This window comes from Zea mays, chromosome 3, assembly GCF_902167145.1.
Source record: "Zea mays cultivar B73 chromosome 3, Zm-B73-REFERENCE-NAM-5.0, whole genome shotgun sequence".
NCBI lineage: Eukaryota > Viridiplantae > Streptophyta > Magnoliopsida > Poales > Poaceae > Zea > Zea mays.
In genome coordinates, this window is record NC_050098.1 from 168,885,635 (window position 1) to 168,900,472 (window position 14,838).

A 14,838-nucleotide genomic window follows, 5' to 3' on the forward strand; every position below is an offset into this window, starting at 1 on the left:
AAATATGATATTAGCTGAGGATGTTTGGAACTCAACGACTAATTTTTAGTAGCTAACTATTAATTTTAGAGGTTCTAAACAGGGCCTTAATCAGTAGTAATAGTAATGTTTGTATTAGTATCGACTCTAAATTAACATGTACTAAGTGTTACTGGTCTAAAAACCCATTTGAGTAATAGTGCAAGGACCGTGGCAGTTGCAGCATGCAAAAGGGGGAGCATAGTAACATTTAGAGGAATATTTCAGGCATCTAGAAATTTAGGAATCCAACACATTTGGAGTGTTTGGTTTCTAGAAACTAATTTTTAGTCTATCCATTTAAGTCTTTTTAGTTCATGTGTTTGGTTATTTAGGAAATAAAATAGATAGGCTAAAATTAATCTCTAGAAACCAAACACCCTTAATCTAGCACTCACGTAGAAGAGAACACACGGATCGAACTCACAATTGGATAATCGTGTTCCATATAAGATGAGAAGATCTACTTGCAAAAAGTTTTTCATAATTGGATAAATGAAATCTTCAATAGAATGTTGTAGGAAACGGGTGACGCCTAAGAGGGGGGGGTGAATTAGGACTTCTAAAACTTTTACTAAACTTGGCCACAATTAAATCCCTAGAGCAAAACCTATGCAAGAATCAAAACTAGAATGTGCAAACTAGGTTTTGTCTAAGTGTTGCTATCTCTACCGCAAAGGCTAAGTTTCAATCTACACTAAATAAGTATGACAACAAGATTGAAACTTAAATGCTTAATATAAATGCGGAATGTAAAGAGCTAAGTAGAGAAGCAAACTCTCGTGGATGACGCCGGTATTTTTACCGAGGTATCCGGAACCGCGCAAGGTCCCGACTAATCCTCGTTGGTGCCCCTACGCAAAGGGAAGCCCACGCGAGGGCCAAGCACCTCGGTCGAGTAACTCCGTAGAGAGCCGCGGGCCTTCTCCACGCGCAAGTGGTGCTCCGCTTCCGGCTCCTCTCGGACGCTCCCCGCCGTCTCCACTATCGAGCTTCCGGCCGAAACGCCGCGGGCCTCGTTCCCTCCGGTACACGGTGGCGGCCGTGACACAAACACGGTTGTCACGGTCTCGCAAGACTCTCGCCCCACTCGGTACAATTACAACGGCTCGCGCAAGAGCCGAGGGGTTGTGAGGTTTATCTAAACTCACTCAACTAACTAGGATTTACCTAGAGCAAGCGCTAAAGCGGTCTAACTAACCTAAGCACTTCGCAAAGCACCTATGCTAATCACCGAGTGATTCTATTAAGCACTTGGGTGTTTGAGCTCTTGGAAATGTGCAATATATGCCTTGGTATGTTGCTTGGGCTCTCACCCTTGAGAATGGCCGGTTGGGGTGGTATTTATAGCCTCCACACCCCCAACTAGCCGTTGGACAGAAAGCAGTAGCTTTCTGTCGTCGGGTGCACCGGACAGTCCGGTGCACCACCGGACACTGAACAGTAGATGTCCGGTGCGCCTATGTCAGCCGACCGTTGGCGTCTGTAGCAGTCGACCGTTGGATCCGACCGTTGGATTCGACCGTTGCCGTCTGCCCGTTGGCACACCGGACAGTCCGGTGCACACCGGACAGTCCGGTGCTACAGCCTGAGAGCGCCTACCTGCGGCCTCTCTGCGCAGACCGTCCGGTTGTCCCACCGGACAGTCCGGTGCACACCGGACAGGTACTGTGCACTGTCCGGTGCGCCACCAGGCGCTGGCTGACAGCCCTCTTCTCAGGTTTCTTTGCTGATTTCTATGGGCTTCTTTTGTTCTTGAGTCTTGGACTTCTATGCATCTTTTTATGTCTTCATTTGAGGTGTTGCATCCTCATTGCCTTGGTCCAATCCTCTTCGCATCCTGTGAACTACAAACACAAACACTAGAAACCTTATTAGTTCACGGATTGTGTTGTTCATCAAACACCAAAACTCAATTAGCCAAAAGGCCCGGGGTCCATTTTCCTTACAATCTCCCCCTTTTTGGTGATTGATGACAACACAACCAAAGCAAGCAAATAATACAAGTGTTTGAATTAAAAAGTGCAATCTACTTGCTAGAATGCATGATTGTCCCCACAATGTGACATTATGGACTTAAGCCTCCCCCTAACTCCATAATTCACTTACTTCCTATTTTTGGACCAAATAACCAAAACCACTTGAAAAGTCATTTGTAGATATAAAATTTTAAATTGGTGGTGTTTGGTGTTTGATATAGTTTTCATTGCTTTGGCCCCTAAACTTCTCCCCCTTTGGCATCAACCACCGAAAAGGAAGACATTAAAAGCATGTAGGAAGTAAAAAGCTTGCCCTCAACAAATGATATCACTAGAAGTATATTAAATTAAGCCATGAATGATACCACTTGTAGATCATGAAAGATACCATGAGGGAGTTCCTCAAAAGATTATTTCTCCTAAATGAGTATTCTCCTTTGGAAAGAGTTTTTCTCCCCCTTTAGAGATGAAGAAATACTCCCCCTGACAGAGATCCTCTACTTAGGAAAAAGCATGTGAAAATTAGAGGTGCAAGACATGATTTGAAAAGACTAACTTCCCTTATGCATAGGTAACAGAATATGAGTTAACTGCTTATGCATTTTTAGCAACATGGAAGCATATGATATGAAATATAGTCTAATCAAATATTGGAGAAGACATGTAAATGATACTGAAAGTAGTCTCAAAAGATACCAATTGAAGATCAATGGCGAGCTTGAGAGACATGAGAGTTCTTGGAGATTTTGCAGTGGAAGATTGTTGTCTTTCTCAGGGGACTTCATTTTCCTTACAATGAGACTATCACATGAAATAGACTTGAAAAGGTGTTAGTCTCAAAGTGTTAGATTATAGAGTAACCTCCCCCTAAAGGTGTGCATACAAGTTTTGAATACTTGTAGGAGACATGCACTCTGATTTGATATCAAGAGGGGCAAATTATCCATAATCCTAACTTTGGCACATATAAGTTAAATGATACACTTTGTAGAAATCAAAATTTTCAATTGATGCATCATTTACTATGGAGTGATATAAAAGCTATGTGCCGTGCTTAAATAAACATTTTAAGCCGTGTAGGTTTGCTTAAGTATATGAATTAAAAACAAGCAATCCTACCATATGATTTACCTAGTATAATTTTAAACAAAAGTACATAACAAAATGTAATACTAGGCAAGAAAGGTAAACTAGATACAAGGTAAAATAGATACGCATATCTAAAAACAAGAGAAATACAATAAACTAGTTACCTTAGTCATGGGTGGGAAATTTGGGTCCAAAGTTTTCACTAACCCACTTGGCAGTAAACTTGATCCAATATGATGTATCCCATGATATACATCCCAATTTTGCCAAGTCTCCAAATTTCCCGAGGACCTTTGGTTCACTCACTTCCCTTTCGGGATCCAAACCTTCTTGGTGCTTTTCATGGTTGAAATTATCTCTTTTGGCACCCAGATGCGTTTGGCCCCCTTTCCTTTGTTGGCTTGCTTGTTGGCCTTGATTGCTATCACCTTTCCATTCTTTTTCTTCTTGATCAAATATGGTGTAGCGTCCTTTTTGTTCACCTTTTTGATGTAGGTGCTGGAGATTTTGCTTGATGGCTTTTGCTTGAGCTTTTGCCTTTGTTTATCCCCGGTCATCGCCTTGCATTGGAAAGACTTGTGGCCTTCCTTGTGGCATAGCCTACAAATCACAGTTTCTCCCTCCATAGGCTTGTTCACTCCCGCAGTGGTGTTATCCTGTGGAGGTTGGATTTGTTTGGCTTTGCCTTTCTTGTCATACAAAGCCTTGCCAAGGCGAGTCACTTCTTGCTTTAATTGTTCATTTTCCTTTGCAACCTCATCCGTACATGTCTCTATAACAATATTCTCAACAGCGACTTGGTTGCAGGTGTTAGAATCATCAATTAAATCAAAGCAGGAAGTAGAAGCATCTTTCTTAATTATTTCAGATATTTCCACTAGAGATGCTGCTGGGGTGCTACCAATGCTTTCTAGCTTAGTAGTTAGCTCATTATTGTGTATGCTAAGAATTTCCATTTTCTCTAGCAAATTTTCAATAGCTTCTTGGGAGCTAGCTAACTTAGCCTTAAGTTTTTCATTCTTTTTAATAAGGCTATCATCGGTAGCAGTGGATGGAGCACTAGATTCTAGCAGCTCAATTTTAGTTGATAGCTCACTATTTAAGTTTGCAAAAGTTTCAAATTTTTCTAGCAAACCTTTGTAATCATTTTGAGAGCTAACCAACTTATTTTTCAAATTTTTAAGTTGAGCTTTTTGCTTAGTGCAAACATCCTGAAAAAATTCTACGGCTTCTGCAAGCTCATCTAGAGAGGCCTTTCCCTCACCTTCATCATCACTACTACTTTCATCACTAGAGGATGGAATGCTTTTGTTACCTCTTGCCATAAGGCATTTGTGTGATGTTCGTGATGATCGTGACGAGGACCGGTGGCTGCTCGTCCTTGGAGATTCATCTTCACTTGAAGAGTCATCCCAAGTTCTAACACTTGTGAGCGCCTTGCCTTTGCTCCTCTCCTTTTTGGGTTTGGCCATATTTGGACAGTTGTCCCTGAAGTGGCCCTTCTCCCCACATGCGAAGCATCCTCTCTTCCTTTGCTTTTTCCTGTCAATGTTAAAGAGAAGATCCTCGACCTGCAGGGGCACACCCATTAGATTAATCTTGCGGATCATCCCCATTACCTTTCCGACGCGTCGGATTGTCTCTTCGTCCTCGGAGGATGATGTGCATGGTTGATTATCTTCATCATCATCACTTTCTTCTTCTTCCTCTTCTTCACTTGAGGTACTTGGAGTAGGAGCCTTCTTTTTGCCCTTCCTTTCATCACATGCAAAGGCATATGGTCTTGAGGAAGTTGGCTCCTCTCCCCGACTCATTTTTCGCGACATCTCAAAGGCCACGATTTTCCCAATCACAATGGTCGGGGTCATGTTGCTCAAGTCCTCCATGTTGTGAAGGATGGTGATGATGCTCCCATATCTTTGTTGTGGTAGCAGGGAGATAATCTTCCTCACAATGTCCGCATCACCTAGCTTATTAATGCCAATAGAGTTGAGCTCATTGATTATTAGATTCAAACGAGAATACATGTCTCTAACAAGCTCATCATCTTTCATAGCAAAAGAATTGTACTCATTTAAGACTAGGCAATGTTTTTGCTCACGGACATTGGATGTGCCGTCATGGAGCTCATGCAATTTTAGCCAAATCTCATTAGCAGTTTTTAAGGTAAATACTTGATTAAAAATATCCATGCTAAGAGATTCATACAAGCAATTTTTGGCTCTAGCATTTAAATGAATTTCTTTTTCCTCACTCGTGGTGGGTTTCTCGGGATTCTTGAGGGGTTTCATCCCGTCACGAGTGACTCTCCAAACACCTAGATCAACGGCCTCTAGGTAACAAGCCATTCTAGCACTATAATATGGGAAGTTAGTGCCGTCGAAGTGTGGTGGCCTATGGGTATCCATCCCTTCCTCTAAAAAGCGTCGGCTCTTTTAGCGGTGAAGCTAAAAAGTTTCAAATGAGCCAAACCAGGCTCTGATACCAATTGTAGGAAACGGGTGACGCCTAAGAGGGGGGGGGGTGAATTAGGACTTCTAAAACTTTTACTAAACTTGGCCACAATTAAATCCCTAGAGCAAAACCTATGCAAGAATCAAAACTAGAATGTGCAAACTAGGTTTTGTCTAAGTGTTGCTATCTCTACCGCAAAGGCTAAGTTTCAATCTACACTAAATAAGTATGACAACAAGATTGAAACTTAAATGCTTAATATAAATGCGGAATGTAAAGAGCTAAGTAGAGAAGCAAACTCTCGTGGATGACGCCGGTATTTTTACCGAGGTATCCGGAACCGCGCAAGGTCCCGACTAATCCTCGTTGGTGCCCCTACGCAAAGGGAAGCCCACGCGAGGGCCAAGCACCTCGGTCGAGTAACTCCGTAGAGAGCCGCGGGCCTTCTCCACGCGCAAGTGGTGCTCCGCTTCCGGCTCCTCTCGGACGCTCCCCGCCGTCTCCACTATCGAGCTTCCGGCCGAAACGCCGCGGGCCTCGTTCCCTCCGGTACACGGTGGCGGCCGTGACACAAACACGGTTGTCACGGTCTCGCAAGACTCTCGCCCCACTCGGTACAATTACAACGGCTCGCGCAAGAGCCGAGGGGTTGTGAGGTTTATCTAAACTCACTCAACTAACTAGGATTTACCTAGAGCAAGCGCTAAAGCGGTCTAACTAACCTAAGCACTTCGCAAAGCACCTATGCTAATCACCGAGTGATTCTATTAAGCACTTGGGTGTTTGAGCTCTTGGAAATGTGCAATATATGCCTTGGTATGTTGCTTGGGCTCTCACCCTTGAGAATGGCCGGTTGGGGTGGTATTTATAGCCTCCACACCCCCAACTAGCCGTTGGACAGAAAGCAGTAGCTTTCTGTCGTCGGGTGCACCGGACAGTCCGGTGCACCACCGGACACTGAACAGTAGATGTCCGGTGCGCCTATGTCAGCCGACCGTTGGCGTCTGTAGCAGTCGACCGTTGGATCCGACCGTTGGATTCGACCGTTGCCGTCTGCCCGTTGGCACACCGGACAGTCCGGTGCACACCGGACAGTCCGGTGCTACAGCCTGAGAGCGCCTACCTGCGGCCTCTCTGCGCAGACCGTCCGGTTGTCCCACCGGACAGTCCGGTGCACACCGGACAGGTACTGTGCACTGTCCGGTGCGCCACCAGGCGCTGGCTGACAGCCCTCTTCTCAGGTTTCTTTGCTGATTTCTATGGGCTTCTTTTGTTCTTGAGTCTTGGACTTCTATGCATCTTTTTATGTCTTCATTTGAGGTGTTGCATCCTCATTGCCTTGGTCCAATCCTCTTCGCATCCTGTGAACTACAAACACAAACACTAGAAACCTTATTAGTTCACGGATTGTGTTGTTCATCAAACACCAAAACTCAATTAGCCAAAAGGCCCGGGGTCCATTTTCCTTACAAATGTCTTAAAAAGTGATAGCACCTTATCTAAAAATCACTGTGAACGGACCTTCTATCTGTTTGTGACGTCAGGGAAATAAGTCGTAATAAAATATTAATATCAGTCGGCTTAGTACTGTTTAGAACCCTAGAGCTAATAGTTAGCTAAGTAATAAATTATTAAGACCCTGCTTGGTTTCAATTAGTCCTAGGACTAAACTTTAGTCCCTATCTGTTTGGTTGTAGTGACTAAACATATTCTAAAGTCATAATAGTAGCTGTCCAAAGACTCAAATGCCCTTGGAACACTAGAAGACTGCGTGCAACTGTGCGAGAGAGGCTAGGGATAGGTTTGGGCAACAGGATAATTATGGGCCTTTAGTCTCTTTTAGCACCTAGATGAAAGACTAGAGACTAAATCATTTTAGTTCATATTTTAGTCCTAGTGCTTGGTAAAAAAAAGGACTAAATGAGACTAAAAACTAGAGACTAATCTTTAGTCCATCTAACCAAACACCCCCTAAATATGTTAGGTCAGCTAATGAATTAATTGTTGAGATAGCTAATAATTAAATACGATATTAGGTGGGGATGTTTAGAACTCAACGACTAATTTTTTTAGTAGGTAACTATTAATTTTAGAGGTTCTAAACAGGGCCTTAATCAGTAGTAATAGTAACGTTTGTATCAGTATCGACTCTAATTTAACCTGTACTAAGTGTTACCGGTCTATGCAAGGACCGTGGCAGCTGCAGCCTGCAAGGAAACAAGGTTGGTCCCCGAAAGATGGGGCATTTATTCGACGCGACGCGACGCAAGCGGAGAAGGTTCCTACGGTTTTTTAACACCAACAACACCCCGCCCATGAGGCTGACGAGGGCTGTTTGTTCCCTCCGACCCACGAGGGCTGTACAGCTCAGCTCACTTACTTGGCCTCCCCACTTTCCAGCTCGGTTTGCTAACCCATGGTCGCCTCGCCTCATCCTCTCGCCCACCTCCATAACTTTGCATGGCCTATTACATGTCGTCCCTATCCCTCCCTAAAGCCATCTTCTTCTTCCTCCTTCAGTCACCCGGCCTGTCGTGTCGATCTCACTCTCAGGGTCCGGTCCGGTGCATCATATATACCCTTGGTCGATCGATCGACCAGATAGATACACTAGATAGCTAGGATTGCATTGTGTTCCACCAAAAGCCAGCCACAACACATCGACATGATGCAGGACTTGTTCTCGGTCCCTTCGTGTTTCTCGGCGGGCGAGAAGCTTCCGGACGTCCCGGCGTCCGCTGCGGCCACCACCAGGTCCGGGCAGAGCGCGGCGACGCTGGTCTACCGCGCGGGAATCGCCGGCCACGACCGCCTGGTGACGGTGACGTGGTGCAGGAACCTGCTCACCCACGGGCTGACCGTGTCGATCGAAGGGTCGGCGGGCGGCGGCAAGGACAAGAGCGGCGGCGGCAGGGAGTGGGGCGACGCCGACGGTGGCGCGGCCTCGTCCTCCAACAAGGGCTGCAGCACCGCCTGCAAGGTGGAGATGCAGCCGTGGCACTTTTGGCGCAAGTACGGCGCCAAGCAGTTCCACGTCGACGGCAGGGCCGTGGACGTGGTCTGGGACCTCAGGAGCGCGAGGTACTCCGACGAGCCCGAGCCGCTGTCCGACTACTACGTCGCCGTGGTGTCGGACGAGGAGGTGGTCCTCCTCCTCGGCAACCTCAAGAAGGAGGCGTTCCGGCGCACCGGGTCCCGGCCGTCGCTGCGGGACGCCGCACTGGTGTGCAAGAAGGAGCACGTCTTTAGCAAGAAGCGGTTCCTCACCAAGGCCAGGTTCCACGACAGGGGCAAGCTGCACGACATCAGCATCGAGTGCAGCAGCAGCAACCTCGGCGGCGGCGGCGTCGACGTCGACATGGTCATCAAGATCGACGGCTACGTCAACGTCCTCGTCAGGCACCTGCAGTGGAAGTTCAGGGGCAACGAGTGCATCTCCATCAACCAGCTCAAGGTGCAGGTGTACTGGGACGCGCACGACTGGATCTTTGGCACGGGGGTGAGGAACGCGCTGTTCATCTTCAAGCCCGAGCCGCTGCCGTCCGCCACCAATGAGTACTCTGATTTCTGCCTGTTTCTGTACGCATGGAAGCTTGAGTGAGCTAGGATTCCTGTTCCTGCATTATACTGGACACCTCACCATATATGTTATGAACCAATAATTCATACGTATCATGTAACTGATGGATTATTGGGCGATGGAAGTGTATGCGAAATGAATGATTGGGGCCGTTTTCCCTTTCCCTTTCCTTCCTTCCCATGGGACTATGGGAGTGTGTTGTGCACATGGAGGATCGGACTGGAGGGGCACAGGATAGTCCTGGGGATTAGGAACAGGCGGGTCCTGATACAGAAACATGACAGGCAGGATTCGCAGTGCCATGCCTTTCCCAATCATGCATTCATGCTGATCTATCCTGGGAAAGTCCAGCTAAGATCCGGTCCCTTCCCCCCATCTCATGGAGTACTATTGAGTTCTTAAAAAAATGTTCCTCCTAATTCCTTTAATTTTGCTCCGTTCAAGAACGAGGACCCCGCAGAATTCCAGTATAAGATTTCAGAACGCCTCATCAGTTTATTTTCTCTGCATGTTATTAACAGATGAAAGAAACAATCGCAGAAAGAAATGGTAGTCAATTTGCACATCATATCTACTCATCTTCATCCACTCAAATCAATATAAATCTCACAGATATATCAGTCTGAAGGTGTTTATTCGGTACTTTTAGTGAACGTGGATCAGGATCGAACAGAATCAGATTGAAGAGAACTTCGAATAAAAAGCTTATCTGAACAAGTTAGAATCGAAATAGTTGGGAGGGAGCCCAATAAGGCACTGAGGTTTGGCTGTACAAACTGACATAGTTTGGGGGGGGGGGGGGGGGGGGGCGCTCAATGTGCATTTTCACCAGTGATACCATATAGATATAGGGTTCAGGGAAAAAACTGCTGTTTTATGGGCAATTCAAGTAGAGTAAAAAGAATTGTTTCCGGATGCTGATTATTAATTCTAATTGTTTTTTCTCCATGTCGATACGATTTCAGTTTAGGGACACAGAATCTATAACAAAGAAACCATATGCATCTGTGTTATGCTGCTAGTAGCTCTCATCGAAAGCCTTTTAGATTTTCCCAGAGTTTCCACCTTTGGACATAGAAATGCTGCAATAACATAGGCCAGCACATGTAAACATGGAAAAGTAAAATTATCTGACCAAATGCCCAGTTTACACAGTTACAAACACAAACGGGTTTTCACATGAACAGAATCTATAGAAGTTTTTTTTCACATGGTACTTCCTTAAAATAAGGGAAATTTGGATCCATACCATTAAAAGATCACCACTTTGATCCATACCATTACTATCTCACTTACATGTGGGTCCACATGAGTCAATGACATGTGGGGTCCATGGTATATATCTAAAGTTTGGATCTTTTAATGGTATAGATCCAATTGTTCCTTAAAATAATGATGCTTCTTAAATCCATGACATATTATTTAAATTGTTAATAAAACTAATAGAAATGAGAAAAAAGACTATTTTGAACCAAAACCAAACCATTTCGTCAAGAAGAACTTATTTTTCCCACGAGAAGCTTCATCTGATGCTCTTCCACCACTTCCACGTGTTGTCCTTTGGTTAGCTGTAATGGAAACAGCCATAACCGAATCAGAGGAGATATATCACGTACGAAATTGCACTGTCATAAGATCAGCTTAACAAAGTTCTTAATTAGCAGCAGATAGATGCTATGTATAGAACAGTTTAAACGGTGCCCAGAGTTTATAGTAAAAGTTAAAAGTGCGAGTTTGTGAAAAACAATAAAAAGACTTAATGAAAACAAATTTCTGGATTCAAAGGCTAACCTAGTAAATTGTTGTATTCTTAATTAATTAATTGTTCAGCTCTATACAAGTAATGTGATTATCAAATCATAATGGTCCAGTGGAGGCACTAAAAAGCTTACTTGAATTTGATTTTTTAGCATCTTGGGATGACCCTGAGGCTGAGCTTGATTGTTTTTTCTCTCGAGGCCTGTCCTCATTATCTAGTATAAAGAAAAGGGACAAAATCATGTACGACAATAATGGTTTAACAGAAATGATCAGCTAGGCACTTCTAAGAAATATAATGAGATGTTCTATAGTCACTAAGGTTGTACAAGATGGCAGGTGGAGTTGCTATTAATCATAATCACATGCTGAGACGTCAGTTATAACATCTGAATGTTAGTTCAATTTTAAAATAATGGACATAAATCTTAAATCTGTCTTCAAGATGAAAGTACAGTAAATTAATAAAATAAAAGTCAGTTATTTTATCACGTGAATACATAATGGATGGGACTCACCATCTGTGGTTGAATATCTGTAGGTGTTTTTCAGGTACTCCACAAAGGAGTGATCATTGTGAACAAGCATCACTGGACAAAATGAAAGGTAGAAGTTAATAACGGCCATTAATGTATGAATTTTCAACTTCTTGATTATATAGTTAGAGATCAATGCCTAAGTAAGATTCGTATATTACATTGTTGAAACAAATCATGTCTCGTATGCTCAGAGGTACCAAACAAAAGCAATGGCACTGCATCTGAATCTCTATCTGAGCACTTCTAGGAAAGGTTGCTCGTATCTAACAGGAAACCTGCGAGCTAATGGGGAACCACATTAAGTATAATCAAGAGAGTTCCTCAGGAAAAAATATAATCAGGAGATGCCCATAATTTACACAAGATACTGCATGTAGAAAATACACTTACCAGAAGTTTCTTTATGTCCAAGTTCTGAAGCAAGCTATACGCATCCTCGCAATAGGTATGAGTCAGGGTTGTACAAACTGAAGCCACCTAGGAGACAAAATCAAGCATGCTTATGAAGTAAATGCTGATGTCATATACATTAACCTATGAAGCACTTGATAAGTACAATAAGTCAATAAGTACACATTATTACCTCAGCTTTTGATTTCAAAACATCTTGCCCCACCACAAGCAAGCTAACTCGCTGGTCCATTATTAGCCCATCCATGTCAACCTGATTATGATTCTCAAAATCAGAATCATATATACATTTTGGTTCCATGTGACATGTATATAGCTTGATTGTTCCTTACAAACTGGGGAATGGAGCATTTTGCATGCCATAAACAAATGCAAAATTCTGAAAAGCAGTTGGAAGGAAACAAGCACATATAGTTAGTGGCTGGTGATGGTGCACGTTGCTCTTCTTTAACTCTTCATGATATCTTATATTCTTATGCATACATTGCCTTATGTTGTCCCCCACTCGTGGCATGGATCCGTCTTCCCTTTCTATCAGTGTATTGTGCTAAAAACGCAAATGTGAAATTCTGAAAACCTGTTGGTGTCATGGTCACTAAGGACGACAACCACATGGTGCCAATCAAAATTGAGGACACCCACATGACCCTACTGAAATGTGTTGCTGTATATACCCCATCCCTGTTGCCTCTGCCTCAAATAAACGCTCAATAACTCTAGGACCAAGACAGTTGTCTAATCTGTCCGAAACTAACTCCATACCGTACGGTGTCCATCACCATTCACGTCTTGAAGAGGCACAGTGTATTCTCATTAACTTCACATGGTGTACCTCATCGGTGAAGAGCAGCGCCGATGCATCGACCCCAACGTGATACAGGAGCCAAGCCGCCTGCCTGCACCAAGCCATCCTGCTCCGGCGCATGTTCACCACCGGCACTGCAGCCTGGCCATCCCCCTTGCTTGGTAGCATCCACGCGTAGCATATTGCCGCCACAATCGAGCTCACGCCTGCCCAAGTTCAAAACAAAGTTCCAATAAACGACGACACAGCTCAGATTCAGTTCAAATTTCAAATATGGGGCTACAAGCTCAGGAGAAACTTTTACTTTTGGAGGCGTCAGAGAGCACGAGCTTGGTGGGCCTCGACGCGGTACGGTCCCCTGCTGCTAGGACGGCGACCACGGCGCGCTGGCGGCGAAGGAAGGAGCTAAGGCGGGCGACACCGTCGCTGGATCCATCGGCGGCGAAAGCGGGGGCGGAGGACGCGGAGGTGTGGCAGCGGTGGCGAGAGTGAACGGCAGAGATGGGCGAGATGGAGGTGGCGCGACCATGAGGAGAATCGGGAGTAGGGGCGTCGCGGAAGCGGCACTTGCGGCGAGGGTTTGGAGGTAGGGAGGGGATGAGGAGGAGGGGGCGGAGGAGGCGAAGGGGTCGGGGCGCATAGGGGACGAGGTGATGGACGCGCGTTGCATGATCTCGTTGCCGATATCGCCAGGTTGCCAGTGCCTGCAAGCACGTATGAGGAAGATCAGTTTAGCGGGGAGGATGACACCGCAGTTCGAGGCGGGCGCCATGGGCAGCAAAACTTGCAGAGCGAGGGTGAAATTGCAGTTGGGCCCACAAACAAATTGCTGATGCCTGTTGGGCTATTTGTTAGTTTTTTCGGCCTGTTAAAAATCAGTCGTTCAATACAGCGAAGGGAGTGTTTAGGAGTGAAGGTTTTTCACGGTTTTGGAAAATAATGCAAACAATATTTTATAGTGTTTGATACTCTAGCTAAAATCTCTGTTTTCAAAACTGAACTACTGCAAATATTGTTGTTGTTTTAAGATATTCTAAACTTAAGTCTGAATCTCGGTTTCTAAAATTGTAATATTTTTAACTATGGTATTATCATGACTAAAGTATATTGTAGTATTTCAAAAACTTTGTTGGCAAACAAAGGCGAAGCCTGTTAAAGGTCAGCTTCATTTTAGAAAGCCTTTGGGAACATGTAGTCTTTGCGAATCCGATCTATGCATAATACCTAGGGATGGCAATGGATGTGATTTATCCGCGTATCCGCAGATAAAAAACCCGTTGGGCACGATTTTGGGTACGAGCCTGTACCCGTAGATACGGATACATGTAGCATTTGATATCCGTGGATATTTTTAAAATGGGTACGAAAAATCAGTATCCATATCTGAATATCCGAATATCCTTTTGTCGGCGTTTCGAGACCGGGGGGTCCCTAAGCCGACGAGTGAAATGTCGCCGCGTGCCCCAGCCTAGATGGGTCGGCGCGAGACCGAGCGCGAAGGGGGGAAGTGAGGTGGCCGGAGATGGGCGTGAGAGAGGTGGAAATCCCGCGGCCTTCGTGTTCGTCCCGCGCCCAGGTCGGGTGCGCTTGCAGTAGGGGGTTACAAGCGTCCACACGGGAGAGGGAGCGAGCGGCCTCACGCGAGCGCCTGTCTCGTCCTCGTCCCCGCGCCGCCAACCCTCTGTAAGAGGGCCCTGGTCCTTCCTTTTATAGGCGTAAGGAGAGGATCCAGGTGTACAATAGGGGGTGTAGCAGAGTGCTACATGTCTAGCGAAGGAGAGCTAGCGCCCTAAGTACATGCCGTTGTGGCAGCCGGAGAGGTTTTGACACCCAGTTGGTGTGATGTCGTGGCCGTCGGAGGAGCGCTGGAGCCTGGCGGAAGGACAGCTGTCGGGGCTGTCGAGTCCTTGCTGACGTCCTCTTGCTTCCGTAAGGGGGCCGAGAGCCACCGTCGTCAGGGAGCGTGTGGGGCGCCATCATTGCCTATCTGGCGGAGCGAGCCAGATGGGACGCCGGTCTTGTTCCCCGTAGCCTGAGTCAGCTTGGAGTAGGGTAATGATGGCGCCTCCCGTTGACGTGGCCGGCCCGCGCCCTAGGTTGGGCGATGTGGAGGCTCCTCCGAGGTCGAGGTCGAGTCTGTCTTCCGTGGCCGAGGTCGAGTCCGAGCCCCTAGGTCGGGCGAGACGGAGGCCGTTGGCTGAGGCC

The 14,838-nt window shown here is 45.7% G+C and overlaps 1 protein-coding gene and 1 pseudogene across 1 annotated transcript; one reads left to right on the forward strand and one right to left on the reverse strand.

Moving 5' to 3' along the window:
• The first annotated feature begins 7,964 nt into the window (after nucleotides 1-7,964).
• Nucleotides 7,965-9,284, forward strand: LOC100193554 (uncharacterized). Its single transcript, NM_001138665.1, has one exon. It carries the CDS (start codon nucleotides 8,206-8,208, stop codon nucleotides 9,139-9,141), a length of 936 nt encoding a protein of 311 aa, NP_001132137.1. The 5' UTR covers nucleotides 7,965-8,205; the 3' UTR covers nucleotides 9,142-9,284.
• A 941-nt stretch (nucleotides 9,285-10,225) lies between these two features.
• On the reverse strand, nucleotides 10,226-13,521 carry LOC103650864 (uncharacterized; annotated as a pseudogene).
• Nucleotides 13,522-14,838: the final 1,317 nt, after the last annotated feature.

Excerpts from the sequence above, each read along its gene's own strand:
- LOC100193554 (NM_001138665.1), top strand. The coding sequence starts at position 8,206 with ATGATGCAGGACTTGTTCTCGGTCCCTTCGTGTTTCTCGGCGGGCGAG.